Below are 20,837 nucleotides of genomic sequence, written 5' to 3' on the forward strand. Positions count from 1 at the left end.
CACACAGAACTGCTTTTTCATGACATCAGGAAGGGCTGAATAATTGAATTAGCAGGATAATGCATCGAACAATTGAGATACCAGGAAAATACACTCCATTAGTTCTTTATAGACAGTGACTTTATGACCTTGTGGCCATTTGTTACATTCTATATGGCTTTATATCAAACTCCTGTCCTGCTGTAGCTTGCATTTCACCATACAGTACTAGACTATTGTAAGGACTAAATTCATTCTATATTTTTGGAGTCTTTTTAATAGGGGCTCCATGAATGACAATTCATAGAAGATGGAGCTCAAAATTTGTATTATTTTTTTTTTGCGCACCCTCCATCCTTGGACAAGACAATTTGTGCTCCCTCTCTTCCCATCCCTTGTATTTTTTATCATGCCTGATCCTCTTTTTCCTTGGTATAAGTTACCAGGGGTGTAATATGAAGCTCTTAGGCACCAATACAAATCTGTACAGGATCCCGCACTTACCATATGCTGTCCAGAATACTGGTATCTATTTCTGTTGTTGAGAGGTCTTTGGCCCCTCCAGGCTCCAGGGCCCAGTAGAGATTGCCACCTCTGCACCCCTCCCCATAGCTATGCCCCTGGACATTGGTGTGTAGCAGCCTGCTATCCTATCCACATTGCAAACTCATGCATGCCTAGCCAAGCCAAAGTGCATAGATTGTAGGATTATAGGTTGAACTTGATGGACTGATGTCTTGATCCAACCTCATCTACTATGTAACTGTGTATGAACTACCATCTGTTCTCCACTGTCTCCATAACATTCATTCAGGCTGTGTCTTTAGTGTATACCCTAGCTAATATTTGGGGTTCATGTATGGATACAATTCCGCCACCACTTTAACCTTTTAATAAAGTCTAGCAGTCTTTGCTTTAATGACCATTAGATCTGCCCTTACAATCAATGCTGACTTCCTGTCCCTGAATCTGGGCCAGCTTCTGCTTAATAAATAATAGTATACACTTTATTACGCTCCTTGTATTCTCAGCAATAGCTCCACACCAGATGACATTGCTAAAATCAATGTTCTTATGAAAGATAGAGATGTATGTTATATAAACAGCCTGTGGATATGTCGCTGTTATACCTGTTACATATTCCTATAGCCAAAATACAGTGAACGACGTGTCAAAGACAAATGGCTATTGCGCTGCTTTAGAAATACAACTGCATACTAGAAAAATCAAATGACATTTTTTCCACTTGAGCTTAAGGTCTAATGAGATTCGTGCCATCAACACTAATTGGATTTCCACCATTATTTTCTAGATTCTAGAGTGCTCTTTATTAAGATAGATAGCTTGGATAACTATTGAACAAGCCAGTAGTAATACTGACGGATAAAGGGTTTTTAGTCTACAAACACTCCCCATAAATCATGAGAACAGAAATCCGTAAGGCTTCTGTGTGAATGGACGGTAGCACACATGTGATCACCACTGAAAGAGTGCGGCACATGTAGTGGCGTAACTAAAGTCTTGTGGCCCTGGTGCATTCTTTTGTCCGGGCCCCTTACCTCATCCCTACTGCGAATTCTTGATAGTATTGAGCTAAGGAGTTAATGACCCTTAGGATAATCTGTGGGTCTCCTTGATTTATGGGCCAGATGGAAGCTGCAATCTCAATAGTGATGTCAGTGCTTATGGGCCCCCTAAGATTCCTGAGCCCAGTGCGACTGCACCCTCTGCACCCCATCAAGTTACACCCCTGGGTACATGGCTATCTTCGTCAGTCATACAGGTGACTCAAAGACCCTTATTCTTGTGATTCTAGACCCTTATCCTTTGTTTTGTGGATGGAAATAAGTGTTGTCTGATGCCTACAAAAGGCTGCACTTTATCTTTCCTGCAAAACTCCTTTTTTGGTGAAGGCCATGACCAAACAGACTATAAATGGCAAGGCCACAACTAAAATAACCCGACTGAAAGTCTTACTGACCTTTTGCTTGACATTTGAAATGTCCAGAACTCTGTTTACACCTCTGCCGTGACCTGATTTGCAGATTTTGTCGTTTTACAGGAAAAATTGCTTTGCATGCAGAGCTATTTTTCCAATGAAAACGGCCAACACCTCGATGGAATCGGAGGAGCCCATTATAAATCATTAGGGTCTCTTGGGCGTCACTGGTGTCTATCATATGATGGATCCAGCAAAGGGTTGTGGTTTCCATAACAAACAGGCTCAAAATACACCTGATATTTGATGAGACTCTTGTACAAACAAAGACGAGCAACGTCACCACCAAAAGCCAACAATTTTGTCTGATTTTATTCTATGGGATCTACCATTACTGCCTGCCACGATGAAGAATTACATGAGTCATAAGATATGTTGGTAATCGGGGGACCTTCAAAGGGTTGCTCGACGGAACTTCAATACCAGACAAAGCTCAAAGTAGAGAGTGGTACTATTTCTGGAAACAAGAGCAGAGTCTTTTTTTTTTCCAGACAAAGCTCTCAGTTTATCTGATGCAAGTGATTGAAATCTCCTGAAAATAAATTCACTGTAACAAGGAATATCCATTTGTTGGTGAAAATAATGAAGAGGACCTGATGGCTCTCCTGATTTGTTTGTAGTGGTATCTACTTGTAACACTAATTTCGTTTTATATCTCTACGTTGTACTCTTCCTCTATTATGCCTACTAAAAATTTATGAAAAAACTGACAACTGGTTGTTACCAGTCATGGACGTTTGTCCACTGTCCGATGTTTCAGTGCTGAACATAGCAATGCACAAGGGGAAAAGTTCATATAGTTTGGTTTTACCATTCTTCTACATTTCTAGGAGGAATAACAGCAAAACAGCCTAAGGCTGCATTCACACAGAGTAACGCCAGGCGTCATTTGTGTGTAATTTGTGTGTCTTTTACGGCCGTCATAAAACGTTTACATAGAGTTCTATAGGAAAAGACGTCCGTAATTTACTGCCGTCATTTACGGCCGTCATTACAATGACGGCCGTAAATGACGGCCGTAAATGACGGCCGTCTTTTCCTATAGAACTCTATGTAAACGTTTTATGACGGCCGTAAAAGACACACAAATTACACACAAATGACGCCTGGCGTTACTCTGTGTGAATGCAGCCTAAAGCCGAGGCCCCATGTTGCGTAAATGCAGCTTTTTTGTTGTTGTTGTTGCAGGTTCTGCTGTGTTTGTTTGAGCCAAAGCCAAGATTGGCTACAAAAGGAACGAGAAATATATAGGACGTTCTTATTCTTCTACCTTCTGCTGGCTTTGGCTCAAAATAAGAATCCACCAGCAAAATCTGTAACCAAATAAGCTGCAATCCCGCAGTGTGGGTCGTTGGCCTAAGACTGAGTTCTAAGATGCTCCAGAATGATGCAGTTGGAACGTATTCTTCCAAGTAATCACTTCAGTGACTTTCTGCACACACCTCCTCTCTTCTGTCAGGTGGGCGGATCTTGGCTGGAGCAGACAGAAAAGGACCACCAACCTGATAGAGAAACTAACAGCAATGATTACTCAGGAATGGCAAGGGCTAGAGAAACGTTTCCAACTGTGCCAGAATCCATCGAGCGTTACCCAGTGAAGGGAAGCAAAAGAGTCGGAGTTGGTGTAAACAGAGATAGAAAAAGTATAAACCGAGAGGGAAAAGTTTCTTACCCCAAACTAGAGTGGCAAATTTTGCAGATGATATAAAAAAGACCCCATACAGAGCTCCAATATGTAGCATAGACATCAGAATGACATTTCTCCACACTATTTTCATTGGAGGTTTTGGACCTTTCTTCTCTCTATAAGTGGTGTCAAATACGTCATCTCTCATCTCATGTTCTTGTCCGTCGTCCTCGATTTTTGGTTTGGGCGTTTCAACATATGTGCCCACAGTCTGACTCCCCCGATACATCATGTTGAAGGTGGGTCAATACTAAGAAAAACAAAATGGAAAATAAATGGTACAACATTTCCATTCTCTTTCTGAAAGACAATATTTGCAATTGGCACGATTAAGATCCAGTACAATACAATACAATACAATACAATACAATACAATGTCTATGATGTTTTCTAAGGCTCAGTAATCAAATTGTTGCTATGTGTTAGTAATTTCTGTGGGGCAGAGAAAACACATTGACTATGCCACTAACAGCCCCTGTGACAGTGTATATAGGTGGTTTACAAATTATATTGGTGGTGATAGACTCCCTTGTTTAAGAAACATTCAGATACTTTATGGCTCCATACACTGCCATATGGGCTACATGCACACAGAGGCTGTATGGCTCCATACACTACCATATGGGCTACATGCCCACAGAGGCTGTATGGCTCCATACACTGCCATATGGGCTACATGCACACAGAGGCTGTATGGCTCCATACACTGCCATATGGGCTACATGCACACAGAGGCTGTATGGCTCCATACACTGACATATGGGCTACATGCACACAGAAGCTGTATGGCTCCATACACTGCCATATGGGCTACATGCACACAGAGGCAGTATGGCTCCATACACTGCCATATGGGCTACATGCACACAGAGTCTGCATGGCTCCATACACTGCCATATGGGCTACATGCACACAGAGGCTGCATGGCTCCATACACTGCCATATGGGCTACATGCACACAGAGGCTGTATGGCTCCATACACTAACATATGGGCTACATGCACACAGAGACTGTATGGCTCCATACACTGCCATATGGGCTACATGCACACAGAGGCTGTATGGCTCCATACACTGCCATATGGGCTACATGCACACAGAGGCTGTATGGCTCCATACACTGCCATATCGGATACATGCACACAGCTTTATGGTACTTTCATTTACTGGTACTTTTGATTTTTTTTTTCTTTACAAAAGCAAAAAAAAAAAGGAGCATTTTTATAGCAGACTTCATGTCATTTCACAGCAGCATTAAAATGAACTTACTGCACAAGTTATAAAGCTTTGATGTATGTTTATTGAAGTGATATAACTCCTAGTGGCGTGTTTGGCCATCAAAGAGCAATTCCAACCAGATATAATTTATACATGGAGGCAATCGGCATCTATTTATATATATATATAGTGCTAGGGGCTACTAAATGGTTCCTTAATGGTCATGCAATTCAGAACTAGGATACTTTGACGGATGGCTCCACTTCCAAAGTTCTTCAGGCCTGAACAGGCATTTGGGCCATTTCCTTTCCCTAGCGTTAGGGTGAAGCTTAGGGGGCGTGCATGCAGGGTTTTTCTGTCCGCTTGAGAAGTCGGACATCTTCTCTTGCGGACAGGAAAGGACGGGCACGGAGTGCAAAAGAACGCACCCGATGCCCATTCAAGTGAATGACAGGTGTCACGGACACATCTAGTGTCCGCTCCTAGTGTCCGTGACAGACTTTGAGCGGACACTAGGAGCGGACACTACATGTCGGACACCGACGGTAGTGTGAACGCTCCCTTAGTAACAATTTCCCTGTGAAAAGTGTTTGATTTTACTTCTTGTCACCTCTTTTAGGCAATCTACTGGCTGTCATTCTTATTGTACACTATGGCATTGGTACTATGTATTATGTATCAAATGTAGGTTATAATTCCTTCAACACTTCCAATTCTAGTGCAGGAGGTTGAGTCATACCTCCTGTTCCTTGACAAATTCCCCTAAAGTTACATTGAATATTGAAACTGTCAGTTTTCTCCTAACCTCTGATGGGCGGCTGTAGGGTAATACTTGGTTAACTAAGGAAGGGACAGCCCTATCCTCAAGCATAGATTGTCTACCTGTGGATGCAAATGAAAACCATATTGCTGTTTATCCATGGCTGTACATTGTCCTTTCAGAGGTAACTTTGACATAGAAGGCTTCAAGGGGTGTCTGGCAGGATAACATTTTTTGTGAAAAGGGAAGAATGGATTTAAAAATTAAAATAGGCATAATCCACCAACTTAATCCTGTATTACTAATCCTGTTAATTGTTATAAATGGAATAGATTGCATAAAGGGAAACAACAAACCTCTAAAATACCAATAATTGAAGAAACAAATGGCTGCAGACAATGGAGTGACGTCACATGAACCGTCACCTGTGCCAAGAATGAACAAGCTGAAAAGGATAGCAACTAGGCAAGGCTCCATTCACACTGGAGTCATAGCCTGATATAGCTTAGTCACACGTACCATGATTCCTGGTAAAGCAGGCGCTATAGCACTAGTGTAAACTATAGGTGGCGATGATATTGTAAATCAGTACTAAAAAGATGAGTTTACACAGCATGATTGTAATATGTTTCCAAGCAAAGTATTCCAGATTATTAGTGCAGCACAGGAGAAGTCTATAAGGAGGAGGGTGGGAAGAAGGAATATTACTCGGTGCTCCGTAGGAGAGCAGGAGTAAGTTGTTGGACGCAGGGAGGAGACTTCTGAAGGTGGAGCCCTATGGAACGTTTTGTGGACACATTAAAAAAAAAATTATTCTAGAAGAACTAACCAGTGAACCAGTTATCAATCACTGATCAGGCCCGCCCATCGGACTCCAAAGCTTGGAATAAGCTGAGAATCAAATTAATAAAATACAAGTTAGGCTATTTGCACGTGACCATGTGCGGCCCGATGGCCGTGATTGAATGGCAAGGGTGGCACATGGCTGTCATCCGTGTTTTACCTGTGCGAAAGCACGGCCGCAAAACCAGGCATGAATAGGACCTGTCCTGAGTTTTGCAGCCCAGACTGTGAGCCCGCATACTGATCCCTATAATACACGTATATGTATGGGCCAACAGAAATGAATGGGTCAATGTGCTATTCGGGTTTTAAACCCCCTTGCAAATGGTTGTGTACAAATGGCTTTAAACTGAACCTTTTCCCACAAAACTATAGATCCAGTCTTCTGAGCTATTCCTGCTCTATAACATACTACCAGTCGCTTGTACTACATTTCCATGATGACGTCAGGTTCCCTCTAAGCAAGCCCAGTTTATGAGCCACATTCGTAAAAGGGACAAGTATTTTAGCAGCTTCGATAGTGAGTTGAGAACATGAAACAAAATGTCATTCAAAGCACAAGATGACCTGAACAAGCCCTTCTGTGCTCACATAAAGCCTTCCCTGATAGAACTACAGTAAACCGCATTGTCTACTTTACGATAAATTTGGACTGATAACAAACATAAACCGAGGTTACTCTGAGCACATAGTCATGCCGTTCTTCTCTTCCTACTGGTTGGGTTACTGGAGTTCAAGACTTGCACTGCATATGGTATGATGTGGTTAAGAATAACTAGGTCACTGGGCTAAAGTGCAATATATTCTTATGACTTCATTTCTAGTATGTATATGCACCACATATCCTACTTTATCCAGCTGTAGACTACTAAAGACTGGATGAATGTATGGCAACATTTGTTCTGGCCACCTCTATCCCTGATAATATTCTGAATATTATAAATGCAGGTTCGGTCCCGATCTGTTTTATTGATGACATCATGTGAAGCAGTTCCTCAACCTCTAGATGGGTTCTCTGGAGTCCCAGTTTGACATTTTTCGTGGGTAGAGAAAAATTACTATTATTATGAGAAATAATTGATGACTGTTATATTGGAGAGTATATAGGGAAGGTTATTATCTCGGGATGACACATGAAGAATTAAGGCACTTCAAGGAAGGCTGAAGTATTCTACAAGTAATAGTCTATTACATTCAAGGTATTTATAACAAGAAGGGTATCGAAAAGGAGACTTGAGACATGATATTGTATGTATCCAGTAGCCCATGTATGCCAATTCTAGCAAACTACGTAGTCCTAGAGAAACCGTTAGGAAGAGTGTGTGTGTATATAATACATAGTATATATCTTAGTGTCCAGTGACTAAGGATCCCATTGGTACCAATGAACATGAAATCTAATAATATAGTTCCCAGTCAGTGGGACATGTCTAAACATGTTCCTTACCTGGTGTGTAATATTTGTCCAATATCCTGCAATATCAGGATTATGGGATTTAACCTTTGACTACAGATTAGGATTTTCTTCTGGGCACTACAATAAAGATGACTCCTGAATTGTCTGTTTAGTAAATATCTGTATTCTGTAGAATCATTTCCTCCTCTGTTACTCTTCCTAGAAACGTATAAATACATTGACAACTGGGTGTTACCATTGCCTTTGTTTTAGGCACTGACTGGATAATGTATAATGGAGAATGAATACTTCCCCAACTGGTAACACCCACTTATTAATGGCTCATAAGTTCCTTGAAGTAATACCTAAGGGGCAGTGCAATACTCGTTCATGGGAAAAGATGTTCCAGAATTCTTATTTCATAAAGAGTAATATTTACTAAAATAGACATGAAAGGAGAGCTGACTAGCATGCTAAACCAACCACAGGTCTTTATGGATCGAGGATTTAGTGTTCCAAATATTCCTGTAGTAAATAATAATAATAATAATAATAATAATAATAATAATAATAATAATAAAACCAACCTTTTATACTTGCCTAGAGATGAGTCGCATTGGACTTATTGCTAGTGGTTCAATGAAACCATGTGCAGCATGGCGCATGCGCAGTGATGTTATGTTGTACAAACGCCAGGTATCAAGGGTTTGTTTTTTTTCCAAAACTGTCACTGACCACTTTACAAAAGGGCTATTCGAGACACTCCCCCTTCCCCCCTCCCCCGTCCCAATTCATGAAGACTTTGGGGGAATTTAGTGTCCCAAATTCATCAGCCTGGGGCTCTGTGGTGCTTTGAAGGCACTGTGAGAAGTATACTAAAGAATAGAGCACGTACTACAGGCTATTATTTTTATCAAATGTGATGGAATGTACTTCAGAGCCTCTGAGGCAGATGTGAACATGGCCTAACAAATTTTTCTGAAATATTCTGCACATCCATTAACATTATCAATGTTCTCAATACATTAAGCTGTCCTTGTTTAATAAAAAGCCTCTATAACTAGCTCTTAGCGCTGTGTTTCGCTGTGTAGTACCTCCTCCTACCACTGGAGGCGCCATTTTAAAGCATGCACCATATGCTAATTTGGCGCTCCCTGCTCTGATTGGCCAAAAGGTTTGCAACAAAGAAAGTGGCAGCTGCGTCCAATCCTGCATTTGAATGAAGTCCCGAAATGAAGGCTCTTGCTGTAACCCTTTCCTTCTATTACAGCACAACTGTGAACACATCACAAACTAATATATACATATATATATATATATATATATATATATATATATATATATATATATATATGAATCTGATGCTCATACAAGTAGATGAATAAGCCTCCCAGGCTGCTGGAATCAAATGTACCAATGCTGCATTGCCAACCTGTCAGAATAATGCAGGCTGCGATTTAACACCTAGTAACTGCAAACTGGACCGCAGCAGAGAATTGAAGTTGCCTGCGGCTTATCTGCTCAATTATTGATCGCTCCCTCTTCTAAACAGAAGATTAATACATATTCAGGAACTGAAGTTTCCAAAAATAATACCGTATATTTGTCCAAGCCAATACACCCTTCTATCTGAAAGCACATACCGACTAGTGTAAATACCTAGATTTTGTAGCTCCTCTAAAGATAGGACCCATATCTGCTTTGTGAATTGTCGATTATATTTCCACTCTGCCGACCACTGCCATGTTCTATAAATAGTTCTTCCTATTAGCAGTGTATATTGTAAAAGACATAAGCCTATGGTTCCAGCATTGACAGATGTTGTGCTGTGGGGTGAACTCCCACCGATGTTAGATGCTGCATGCAGTAATCCTGACACATGATGTCGCATCACAACAATTAGCACAAATGAAAAAAAAAAAATGACTGCAACGCAGTAACATAAGAAGGTCCATGAACAAAGGCCTGCTCTGCACAGCTCTCCCTGCACAAACATGGTCTCCATATCAATCTATGCGCAAGTCTACATGACGGAGCAAGCGAATGCAAACACAACCTAACCAAACTTTCCTGAAATGTATCATTGTTTCTTGTAGACATCATTTATTTAATCTGCAAACTAACCCACCTCCCCAGCGGGCCAGCCAGCCTGTTGTTAAGGGCGACAGAAAAGGGTGAACGCTCGCACAGTCGGAGTCTATGCACAATAACGCATTCTGAATCCTATGTAGGACATGTTGTCAGGTTTTATAATGAAACGGTTACATTCTAATTTCATTCTGTGCCTTATGCCAGTCAATTCCCCTGAAAGGGGTGTGACGGTGAAGGCAGACATGTCTTATACAGTATGTCTTATATGCGAAGCAGCAATATGATTCTGCACCCATTCTAAGATGCTGCACATTCATGCGCACTTTGTATAGCAAGGAGAATTGCAGGCTAATATAAAACAGCGAGCACTCGCTTACATAAATTACCATCCAGACACCACTGTCTCCTATATAGACAAGCTCCATTTATCTGCCATCCTACAAATATTCGATACTTAGAATAAATACATAGATACATTGTAACAATCCATATATACATCATCTATATTGCAGCTCACCCTAGTGGAGCATCCATATAACATTAGATGGCTATAGAAAAGGGATTATTAATAATGCCAGAGCACCAGGGAAATTACGACTGTGCCCTAGATTTATTATGCCCTCATGGCCTTATTCAATTAATACAAAGCAAGTAACGAAAAAATCGCCCTATGCGTTATACAGTGCTGCGGAATATGTGGGTGCTATATAAATAAAGATCATTATTATTAGTAAAAGAAAAAGCATAAAGAATAAGATGGGCTTCATCTCTCCCTAGGATATCTTAAGGAGAAATGGCACAAAGGAATCTAAGCAATGTCGTCAGCCTGTGTGCCAGGCAGTCGGTGCTTTGGTACCTGCTTTGTGCTGGATCCTGCAGCTCCTGGCTTTGCAGCACTGCAGGGATGGATGCTGCACAGACGATGCACAGACTCTTCTGCAGCTATTGGTTAAGGAGATGAAGGCTGCTGCTAGGTGCATGTGATTCCCAGTAGATCTGGCCCCTGCTGCCTCTGCTGCTGCTGCTGCTGCTGACAGTGAGGGGATTGAAATGATAATGATGTCTGTACATTATTCCAGTAAGAGCAGGGCCATTCTATTGGCGTAGTGAAATTTGGTGCCACATGATCTGCACCCTTCCATTGGACGCCAGCAATCTGCTGACTGCTGACTGCTCTACAAGCCGGAATTTGAGAACACACACACCTCCAGCTTTTAACCCTCTATCACCCAGAACCTGGCAATGATGTGCAATTCACCGACGGATAGAGAGGAAACTAGCAATACAAGTCAAACCCTTTAGATTGTATGAGACATTAAAACTACAGTAATATCTGAAGCTTTTCTGACCACAACCATGTATCAACCTGGTCATGATAACTCTCTGGATGGTCAAAGAGGATCACTTATGGTTCATTATGTGAAAGAGCTAGTTTCTATACATGTGAACTGTATTAATGGAATATAGGAGTATAATACACCAAATTATGAAATCATTTACTATTTGGTATCCAATACGCAGTTGCTTTCCATCTACAGCAATACAGTAGAAGTGTGAAAATAAATCTAGTGATCGGGTCAAAAAGAGGGACGTTCAAGGACTAAAGGGGGGCTTGGGGGCTAATCCTCTACTACAGCAACACTGCAAGGTATTACAATAAAACAGGTGAACTGTCCGCTAATGTCGAATCTTCCAAATTGTTACAATATAGTGGATGTGATATTTCAGGACCCCTCTGTTGTTAGAGTAGGGGGCTGAAGAGAACACTAATAGAAGTGGTGGGAAGAGAATTTATAAATATAAAACCTATTAGAGAATATGGGGCAGATTTACTAATATTGTCAAAAGACACAAACCTAGACTAGACAATCTAAAAGTGTCTGCTGCTGTTTTATACACCTGTCACATTATTAGACTATTTAGTGTAACTTTACACCTGCTAATAGTTGTCTGTTACTGAATGGAGTCATATTGTGACTTGAGAGTCCTGCGACTCCAAGTAGAATATTTATCGACTATATTTGTCAATAGCAGTTGTGGAACTCTTGGGGTTGCAATGCGACTCCATTCACTAACATGAGTGTAGGAGTCGCAAGGCAACCCAGCGATCTTTGGTCACAAGATGGGAATTGTGGCCATAATCGATGTATAGACCTAGCCAGAAAACGTGCATTATTTTCTGACCATATCCACTGTTCACTAAACCACGTCCCTTCCGCATGATACCAGAACCCCTTTTTATATAAGGGTAAGAGCACATGTTATTTTTTTGGGTCCAGAACCTGAGGTGGAGGCCGCCTCAGGATCCGGACCAAAATACGGGTAGCTGCAACTGGATGCCGGTGCACTTCACCGGCATCCAGTCGCGCACTCCACTCTGGATTAAGCCCAAATGCATGGGCCTAGTCGGGAGGGAGTGTCTTCAGGCGGATGTCGCAAGGTGAATCCGCCTGAAAGAATGAGCATCTCGCTTCTTTTTCCGGGAGCCAGAACAAACGGCTCCCGGAAAAAAAGAACTGACCGGCTCCCATTGATTTCTATTGGAACCGTCTTTTTGGTCAGGATTTTGAGGCGGATACCGCCTAAAAATCCCTGTGTGAACTTACCTTTAGTTGTAAAAGTGTCCAAAACAGTCTAAAACAGCAGATGAATGTGGCACAATTATGATATGGATTTTGTGCAGCCTAAGCAATGTACGGGGTGAAATATGTAGCAATTGTGCACCAAAACGTGCAGGTGCTGTTGCAGATTTCGTGCAACATTTGCTATACGCCACAGTACACACTATAACACATCACAGCATAATGAAGATAAATGGAGTCACGTCTAAATAAATGGAGTCTACTCTTGGATTACTACGACACTACTTTTTCAAGTAGCTATAATGTTATGGTCATAACCACCTGTAAGTTGCACCCTGGCCCCTCTTTGCTTTTATTATCATGCGACGTGGCATAGTAAAAGCATAATCCTTAGTCATGTGACTTACAGTACCCCTTGGCCTAAACTGACACTTGGGTGTCAGCAGGTGTGTTCCTACATATTTTGACACCGTCATATCGGTGCTGACCGTATCAGACAGTAGGCACTCGCCCCTTTGAAATCTTGTCAATATATTCGTATGTTTCCAGGAAGAATAACAGAGGAACAGTATTCAGATTTATTGGAAAATATACTCTAGAATTATTTCATGCAAAATTCCAGTATTTACTAGTATTTCCAGTATTTATGTCTGCACGTGTTAATTTTGGATCGAAATTTGTCAAAGACCTTCAATTTTAGCTATGTTTTTTCTGTATCCTTACCCATATGTTCTGTATTTTAATTCTGTCCCCTCCTAGACTAGCTGAGATGACCCATACGATCCGTATGACATCATGTCTATGCAGTCACATAAAATAATCATGTGGCCACGCCATCATCGGATCACCTTTACGCATACAAAGACATAGCGGTGTCACGGATGAGAGCGTCTGCACATGAACTGCCGTCATAGGACTATTGAAAGGGTTAACCTTCATTAATTCTGGCGATTATTCCCGGGGCCTTGTAGCGAGAGGGGTTGGCTTGCCCGATTATTCTCACCCTCATGGTGCAATGTTCGCTGTGGCTAAAAAACCTGTGATCTGAACCGCGTCAGAATTGTCAGTGATTTTAATAGCTGATGATTTCATTTCATTGCTGGCTTCCTCTGTCTTTTTTTTTTTTTTTTTCATTGCTCTACAAGTCCTGGCTCTGTCTGTGGGAATGGAGCATGCGCCTAAAGCCGGACTGTAAGCTGCAGCCTGGGGGGGGAATTTAATAGGAAATGATTCAAGCATGCTGTGCTGATGTGTCAAATGGCTCCTGACCTGTAGTTACCTCCTGAGCAGTGCGGGGCGTGCTCAGTCTTCACGTATCACATGTCGTCCTGAGGTCACATAATGTGTTATTGGTGCCGTCAAGTGTGTGAATGTGTGTGCTTATACGTATACTGAACATGCAAAGAATCCTGATCTTCTGCATAGGATGTGCAGATTACATGGAGCTGTATACAGCGCGGTCTGCGTCCGGCTCCGTGCACTGCGCACATAGCACGGACCTCCCCGAATCTCACACTCATGACCTTTCCTAAGGATAAGAGCATCAATATGTCATCTTCAACAATTCTCTTAATTTTTAATGAAATGTCAACATAAGAAAGAGCAAAACAACTAGTAATTGTAACGCCAAATGTATTCCGGACCGCAAAATAGTGATAAACCTGCAGCCTCTGCGGTTGGATAAATGTGTCTGTAATGTTACGGGCCACCCCAAATCTACTTTTTATCATGAGTAGAGATGAGCAAGTAGTATTCGGTCGAATACCTCCCTCCATAGGTATGCGTGTAAGCGGCCGAACACCAAGGGGTTAAACGCATCGAATATTCGTTTCAATGGGCTCATACACACAACCATACATTTCATGGATGTGAGTTCAGGATGACATACCGGGCTGCAAAATATAGAACAGGTCCTATTTTGTGGCCCTTGCTTCCATGGCTCCTATTCATTTAATGAAAGGAGTCGCGGAAGAACAGCCCGTGTGTCCCCCGTGTGCTGCCCATTCTTTTAATTCAGTTGCTGCATGGCCATCTGCAACTAGCCTAAGGGTGAGTCCACATTTAGCCACCAAATGGTATTTGTGCTGCATCAACATCCAATATTGCCACAAAAAAGTTGGCGCCACGTTTGACGTATATTCACAGTCACTGCTATTTATTACAAAATGTATACTAAGTTGTGACAAAGTCATGATGAGGCAGTTTTTGAGGATCAATTGGGCTGAGGCCCACATTGCGGAAACGCAGCTTTTTTGTCGCAGATTTTGCTGCATTTTTTTGGAGCCAAAGCCAAGAATGAGTACAATAGGAATGGGAAATATCTAGATAGTTGTTCTACTTCTCCTTCCTTAATCAACTTCTGACTTTGGTTCAAAAAACCGCAGCAAAATCTGCAACAAAAAAAGCTGTGTTTCCGCATCATGGTTTTTTGTTTGTTTTTTTTTAACAATGATCAAATATATGGGGAAATCTCTGAATAATGTCTTATCAGGAAAATGCTAAAGCAAAGGATAAAAGGAGAAATAAACCACAAAAATCAATGGAAAATTCCAGAATGTTTTTGGTCCATTTCTAATACTAAGTAAATGTCATATCTGGCCAATAAGGCCTACAACACATGATATAATGTTTGCGTGTTTGCGTAGGATTGTTGCTTTGTCTTGTGCTTTGTGTATTCCATATTTTACAAGTGCATTGCTTAATCCGCACTAACCTAAAAGCTGCTCCCTATTTGCTTTGTGGTGTTTTTGTTTGTGTCTCCTTGTAGGAGCGGCACTTGTAAGGAAAGGTTTATTTTTCTCTTTAAATATTTCATAACTGAAAGCTTCTTATGATACAGACTGGTGTTTGCTGTTTTATGCAGTTTCCTTGTATCCTCTATAAACAGCCCCAAACCTTAGCTCATTGTTCGAGCCTATTAAGTATTGCAACGCTCAGTGTGCTTGGAAACTTCTTTACTGAGATGCTGTGAATGCGGCGGCAGCGTACATGGGAAACCTACAATAGGCTCACACTTTTTTACTTTTTCCCTCCCTGATAGATCCAAATGTATAGGACAATGAAAATAGTTTTGTGCATTCAAAGCATTTTGGAAAAAAAAAAGAGTTTTAAACAAATGTACATTGCATGTATGTACAGAGGGGAAAACATTAGTACAGATATATCTCCACAAGTTAAAGGGATTTTCTGGATAAAAACTAATTTTTCAAAAAAAGGTCGGTTAGTGCTATTATTAGATTAATAAATTCAACCAAATACCTTTTTAGCTATATTTTGAGTAGTTTTCGGGTTTCTCTGGGAGGTCCTGGCATAACCTGCATTTGTTTACATGCATTTACTTCACTCAGAGCTGACTACTTCCCCTTCCCTCTCTCACTCCCCCTTCCCTCTCTCTCTCTCTCTCCACTTATTTGCATATTCCACATTATTCCACACTTACCGTTTGTATGTAAATCGCCTCAGTAGTTTTTGAATGAGCTCGCTTTTATTCATATGCTAAATAGCCAGCAATGAGCACCGGAAGTCTCAGTGAGCACTGTCAGCTATGTGTGAGGACGGGGAGATGAGTCATCAGCAGCAGCCTGTGCTGTACACACACATAGGAGAGAGACAGTGCTCGCTGAGACTTCCGATGCTCACTGGAGGCTAATTAGCATATGAATAAAAGCGGGTTCATTCAAAACTACTGAGGCAATTTACATATAAAAGGTAGGTGTGAAATAGCCTTTTAAAGCCTATGCAAGGATGTGCTTAGTTAAAAATGACTTTTCCCAATGATAGAGCCCCTTTAAATATCAGACGCAGACAAAGGCCCCTCTGTTGGGGTGGGGGGGTCATCTGCATTCACCCCAATTAAAAAAAAAAAAACTGATGGAAGCTTTCCTTCGTGCATGCAGAACTGTTTCCTCCATTACAAAAGTTAAAAAAAACACGAAAAAAGAAAGTGTCAGTCATATTGTTTGCATTATAGTCAATGGGAGCAGACCCAGATGTAGGGGGATCAGTGTGTCCATTACTCTGCTACAGTTAATGTCCATTGCTGTCATCCTATGATGGAAGACAGTAACAGACATTAATAACAGCAGTGTGAGTGTCTTCTCTAGAAGCAATTCATACAATATTTATCAATCTGCCACATTTTTCTTTTTCTGTTAAATTATTATGAGAGATCAAAAGCATCCGGAGGTGCGGTAGAGCTGTATACACCCCTGCAACTGTAAAATTGTGTGCAGAGCTGTAATACAGTTATATGCATGAGACCTTATACTGTAGTACTAGGCTGAAAAATACCTACCAGACTTAAAGCCCCAGCTGTCCAGCCTGTCCTCTACTGACCTTGACATTAAGTCACACTGCAACCTGAACTGCCTATTAGATCTGGAATAAGATCTTTAATTAAAATGTACTTGGAACGCAGGTACAGAAGTTGTATACTGTCTATTAACAATGGGCAGGGTGAATAAGGGCTAGTAAGTAGCAGCAGTGCACAAGGGAGCTTATGCTTATACATATTCAGTTCTTTATTTTTGTACGTATTGTTTCTGCCATGTCACTTTATTATTCTCCTATTCCTATTTTGAGTCCTACCCTATTTCCTCGAAAATAGGACAGTGTCTTATATTAAATTTTCTTCCGAAATATATGACCTGTCTTATTTTCGGGGGATGTCTTATGCAGCGGCTGGAGCCAGGGACAATCGGCGATTCCTTAGCGGAGCGCCGACATGACTGCCGGTTGTAGGTGGTCCAGGAGGTGAAGGGGGGGATGTCTTATTTTCGGGGAAACAGGGTATTTCTATACATCACTTGGCAATCTGCATGTTGTACTTACCTTTGTTGGGTTTGCCATTTGGTATCCTTTGTGTTGATATTCTAAATTGCTTGTTGGATTTTTGTTTGTTTTTGTGCTGTGTAATATGTATGGTGTGCAAGCATCGTAATATAGACCTCACTTTGTCCACCCTTGTCCCCATAAATGTGAAAGCTGGGATTCCTCTCCTTGCCATTCCCATGGTAACATTTAACATAATATAACATATTAGAATACAGTATGTCAGTACCATGACCCTATAGGATGGGAAATTGTGTGTTTGTTCTTTAGGCTGTACTATTGACAAGATGCTTGTTTTTACTAAGAACTTAACAAGTTGAATATGTGTGATCTGTGAGCATGTTATAGAGCTGAGAAGATAGTTTTATGAGAAAATAATCAATATACCTTATTCATTGTGCATTTAAGAGTCCAGTGGACCGCCTACTGGACTCCTCAGCCCAGACTTATAACAATCCTGTATATTATACTGCTCAGTTTTGCTGAGGTTTCCTATAAGGATGCATGTGCTCTATATGGAGATTAGAGATGAGCGAGTACTGTTCGGATCAGCCGATCTGAACAGCACGCTCGCATAGAAATGAATGGACATAGCCGGCACACGGGGGGTTAAGCGGCCGGCCGCCGTCAAAGCGGAAGTACCAGGTGCACCCATTCATTTCTATGGAGCGTGCTGTTTGGATCGACTGATCCGAACAGTACTCGCTCATCTCTAATGGAGATGTGAAAGTAACTAGAGTCCTAGACATTGTTATTTTAGTATTTAGTAACTAGAAGTGAATATAAATAAAATTTACCCTATTAGTATTAAATCATCAAGATCCAGTGACTAAACCACCAATGTAACTTCCCCAGGATGTGGCTGATACATGTATTTGTAAGTAATGGGTTATAAGAACCTATAAATAGTAAAGCAACATCATAAAAAAGTAGGAAATTGTTAGAAATATTAACACATAAAATAAAAGTTGTGACTACTCACCCAAACCTAATGCAGCAGGAGGTGAAAGTGCTGGACCACAGTGTGGAGACAGTGTCAGAGCTGCCCCTGATTCAGATAGTGACAAGCAGTGACCAGCTCACCAGCTTTATACACCAGGACTCTTATCTACAAGTCCATCCTCCTGGCACCATGGCATCACTGACCTTGTCATACACTTGATAAGAAAGCTATAGATTGCTAAACTACAGATCTCTGATATAGATTATTGCTGTGATAAAAAAAAAAGCATTACATAAATGGTAATCTCATTCTTATACTCAGAAAATCAAATTGTCTGTTTTTAATTTATTAGAATATTTTGAATAAGTTTGAATATATTATGTGTATTGTACAAGTATCTACATATAGGAAATGGAAGAACTTGTAAATGAGTGGTACAGGGTTAGAAAAACAAGGCTGCTTTCTGGAGCTTAGGTGCAATACCAGGCAGATCCTGTGGACAGGTGTGGCTCTATTTCTCAATGCGAGTGTAACTCGAAGGGGTGCAGAGGCTACAGTGATTTTAGGGGGCCCATAAGCACTGGCATCACTACTGAGGTTGCAGCTGCCATGTGGCTCATAAGTCAAGGGGACCCACAGGTTACCCTCACCACATTAAAGATAGAATAACCTTCTCTGATCTCGTTTTACATTTCCAGGGGCATAGCTATAGGGGATGCAGCGCTAGCAGTCTGTTCTGGCCCTGAACCCTGCTATATAATATATACCACTATTATAAAATTTTCACTGGGAACTTCATTATACTTTTTATGTAGATTGTGAGCCCCATATAGGCAATAAAATAGTTAAAAGAAAAAAGCTTTAAAAAAATAAAATAAATAAAACTTCTAAATCACCTCCTTTCGCTGGAACACATATAAAAGTAGAAAATTACTGTGAAACACATACACATTAGGAATCCCTTAGTCCGAAAATGCCCGGTCTACTGATATTTTTCAAACCACTGTGTTTTTTTTTCACCGTTTTGCCTCTGATTTAAATAAAAGGTGAATCCATGCAAACACAGGGAGAACATACAAACTCCTTGCAGATGTTGTTCCTGGTGGTTTTCAAACCCAGGACTCTGGCACTGCAAGGCTACAGTGCTAACCACTGAGCCACCATGTTGCCCCATCACACTTGTTTTCTAAATCTAATCAAGCACTTAATATTGTGAGAAGGTGAAAGAAGTCCCGCTATATCAGCCCAAGATTCCTGACTTATGTATAGTCCAGGGTGGGTCTGGAATAGGCTTCAGCCCCAGGTGTAGTTCCTGAGGCTCATGACTGACCCATAAAAGGTTGCAGAGCCTGCACTTCAGAGCAGATCCTGGCAGGAGAGGAAGTGCCTGGGTCTGTCCTGTAACCCTGAGTCCGGTGAGTCCAATTTGTGCTTGTGTTTTTCATGTGGCTGCTAATAAGCCACACGTATAGTTAGGTTATTACTTCTGTTTAGTTAGTCATTCGGACGAGCAGGAATTCGTTTTATTTTTGCCTGAAGTTAAGGCTGTATTTTTTCTCATTTGTGCCTGAAGTGAAGGTTTACATATTTTCCTGTTTTTTCTAAATAAACCCATTTGCTGCACAGTTTTCGGTTGGGTCCGCACCACTGCATCTACCGAGCTACCTTCTCCAATATCAAAAATATTATTGGATTCATACAGGACATATATTATGGCTGTATGTCAAATTGCATGTGTTGTATGGCACACAGTATAAAGCTACTGTTCAGATTTGCAGAAGAGGTTCTGTTGTACAGCTTGTATTACATTGCTATTACTGCCTTCTAAAATACCCCAAACCCTGTTGCCTATATTAAGAATTTTAATATTTTGAAGAATTTTTCAAGTTACTATCTATTTTTTACAAAGTAATAAATCCTGAAATTTTTAGTCTGGCCACTAAGCTTCATAATACCCTGACAGTTGCCAGTTCTGTCTGATCTCATTTACATCACAGATAATATTACAATACGAGATAAAACCTCGGACCCATCATTGTATCCACTAGTATATCTACTTCCCCCATACTGAACACTGCATGTCTAGAAAATTCTCCCATAGACCTCAATAAGTCAGGTCCAGTCTATTGCTCCTCATGGGCATGACAGTGCTGTAAAGCATATCTCTAAATGCTGTTAACCATGCGAGGAAAAGTTCAGACAAGTTGGCAAACCCAAAAGTCATGTGCAGAAAAAAATAAATAAATAAATCTACAGTCAGAAAACAAAAAGAATTATTAGAAAGGAATATATTTTATTTTAATAAATTTAGAATATTAGCTGTACATTCCCGTTTAAGCTTCATGTCAATGCCATGGCCAAAATAGCAACTATTGTGGTTACCATCTCCCAAAATAGAAAGGGTAGGGTGATCTGACTGGTCTATTATATAGAGCAAGGGAGAAACTTTTTCTTTTTTTGCCTCGGTCAGCACATTATGAAAGAACTTTCCAAAATTCTGTTGGCGTGA

At 40.9% G+C, this 20,837-nt stretch overlaps 1 protein-coding gene across 3 annotated transcripts in view; it reads right to left on the reverse strand.

The window, feature by feature from the left end:
* Nucleotides 1-18,438, reverse strand: part of LOC142183232 (acyl-CoA desaturase-like) — a 29,398-nt gene extending 10,960 nt beyond the window's left edge. Inside the window, exons 1-2 of one of the 3 annotated variants that reach the window (XM_075258247.1) lie at nt 18,368-18,438; nt 3,651-3,915 (exon numbers count right to left, since the gene is read on the reverse strand). In XM_075258247.1, the coding sequence (XP_075114348.1) occupies nt 3,651-3,897 (247 nt within the window). In that variant the 5' untranslated portion in view covers nt 3,898-3,915; nt 18,368-18,438. Of the gene's footprint in view, nt 1-3,650; nt 3,916-10,829; nt 11,115-13,824; nt 13,855-18,367 lie in introns of those variants that run through there. The other 2 variants (XM_075258248.1, XM_075258246.1) reach the window with 2 other exon arrangements.
* Nucleotides 18,439-20,837: the final 2,399 nt, after the last annotated feature.

This window comes from Leptodactylus fuscus, chromosome 10, assembly GCF_031893055.1.
Source record: "Leptodactylus fuscus isolate aLepFus1 chromosome 10, aLepFus1.hap2, whole genome shotgun sequence".
Taxonomy (NCBI): Eukaryota; Metazoa; Chordata; class Amphibia; order Anura; family Leptodactylidae; genus Leptodactylus; species Leptodactylus fuscus.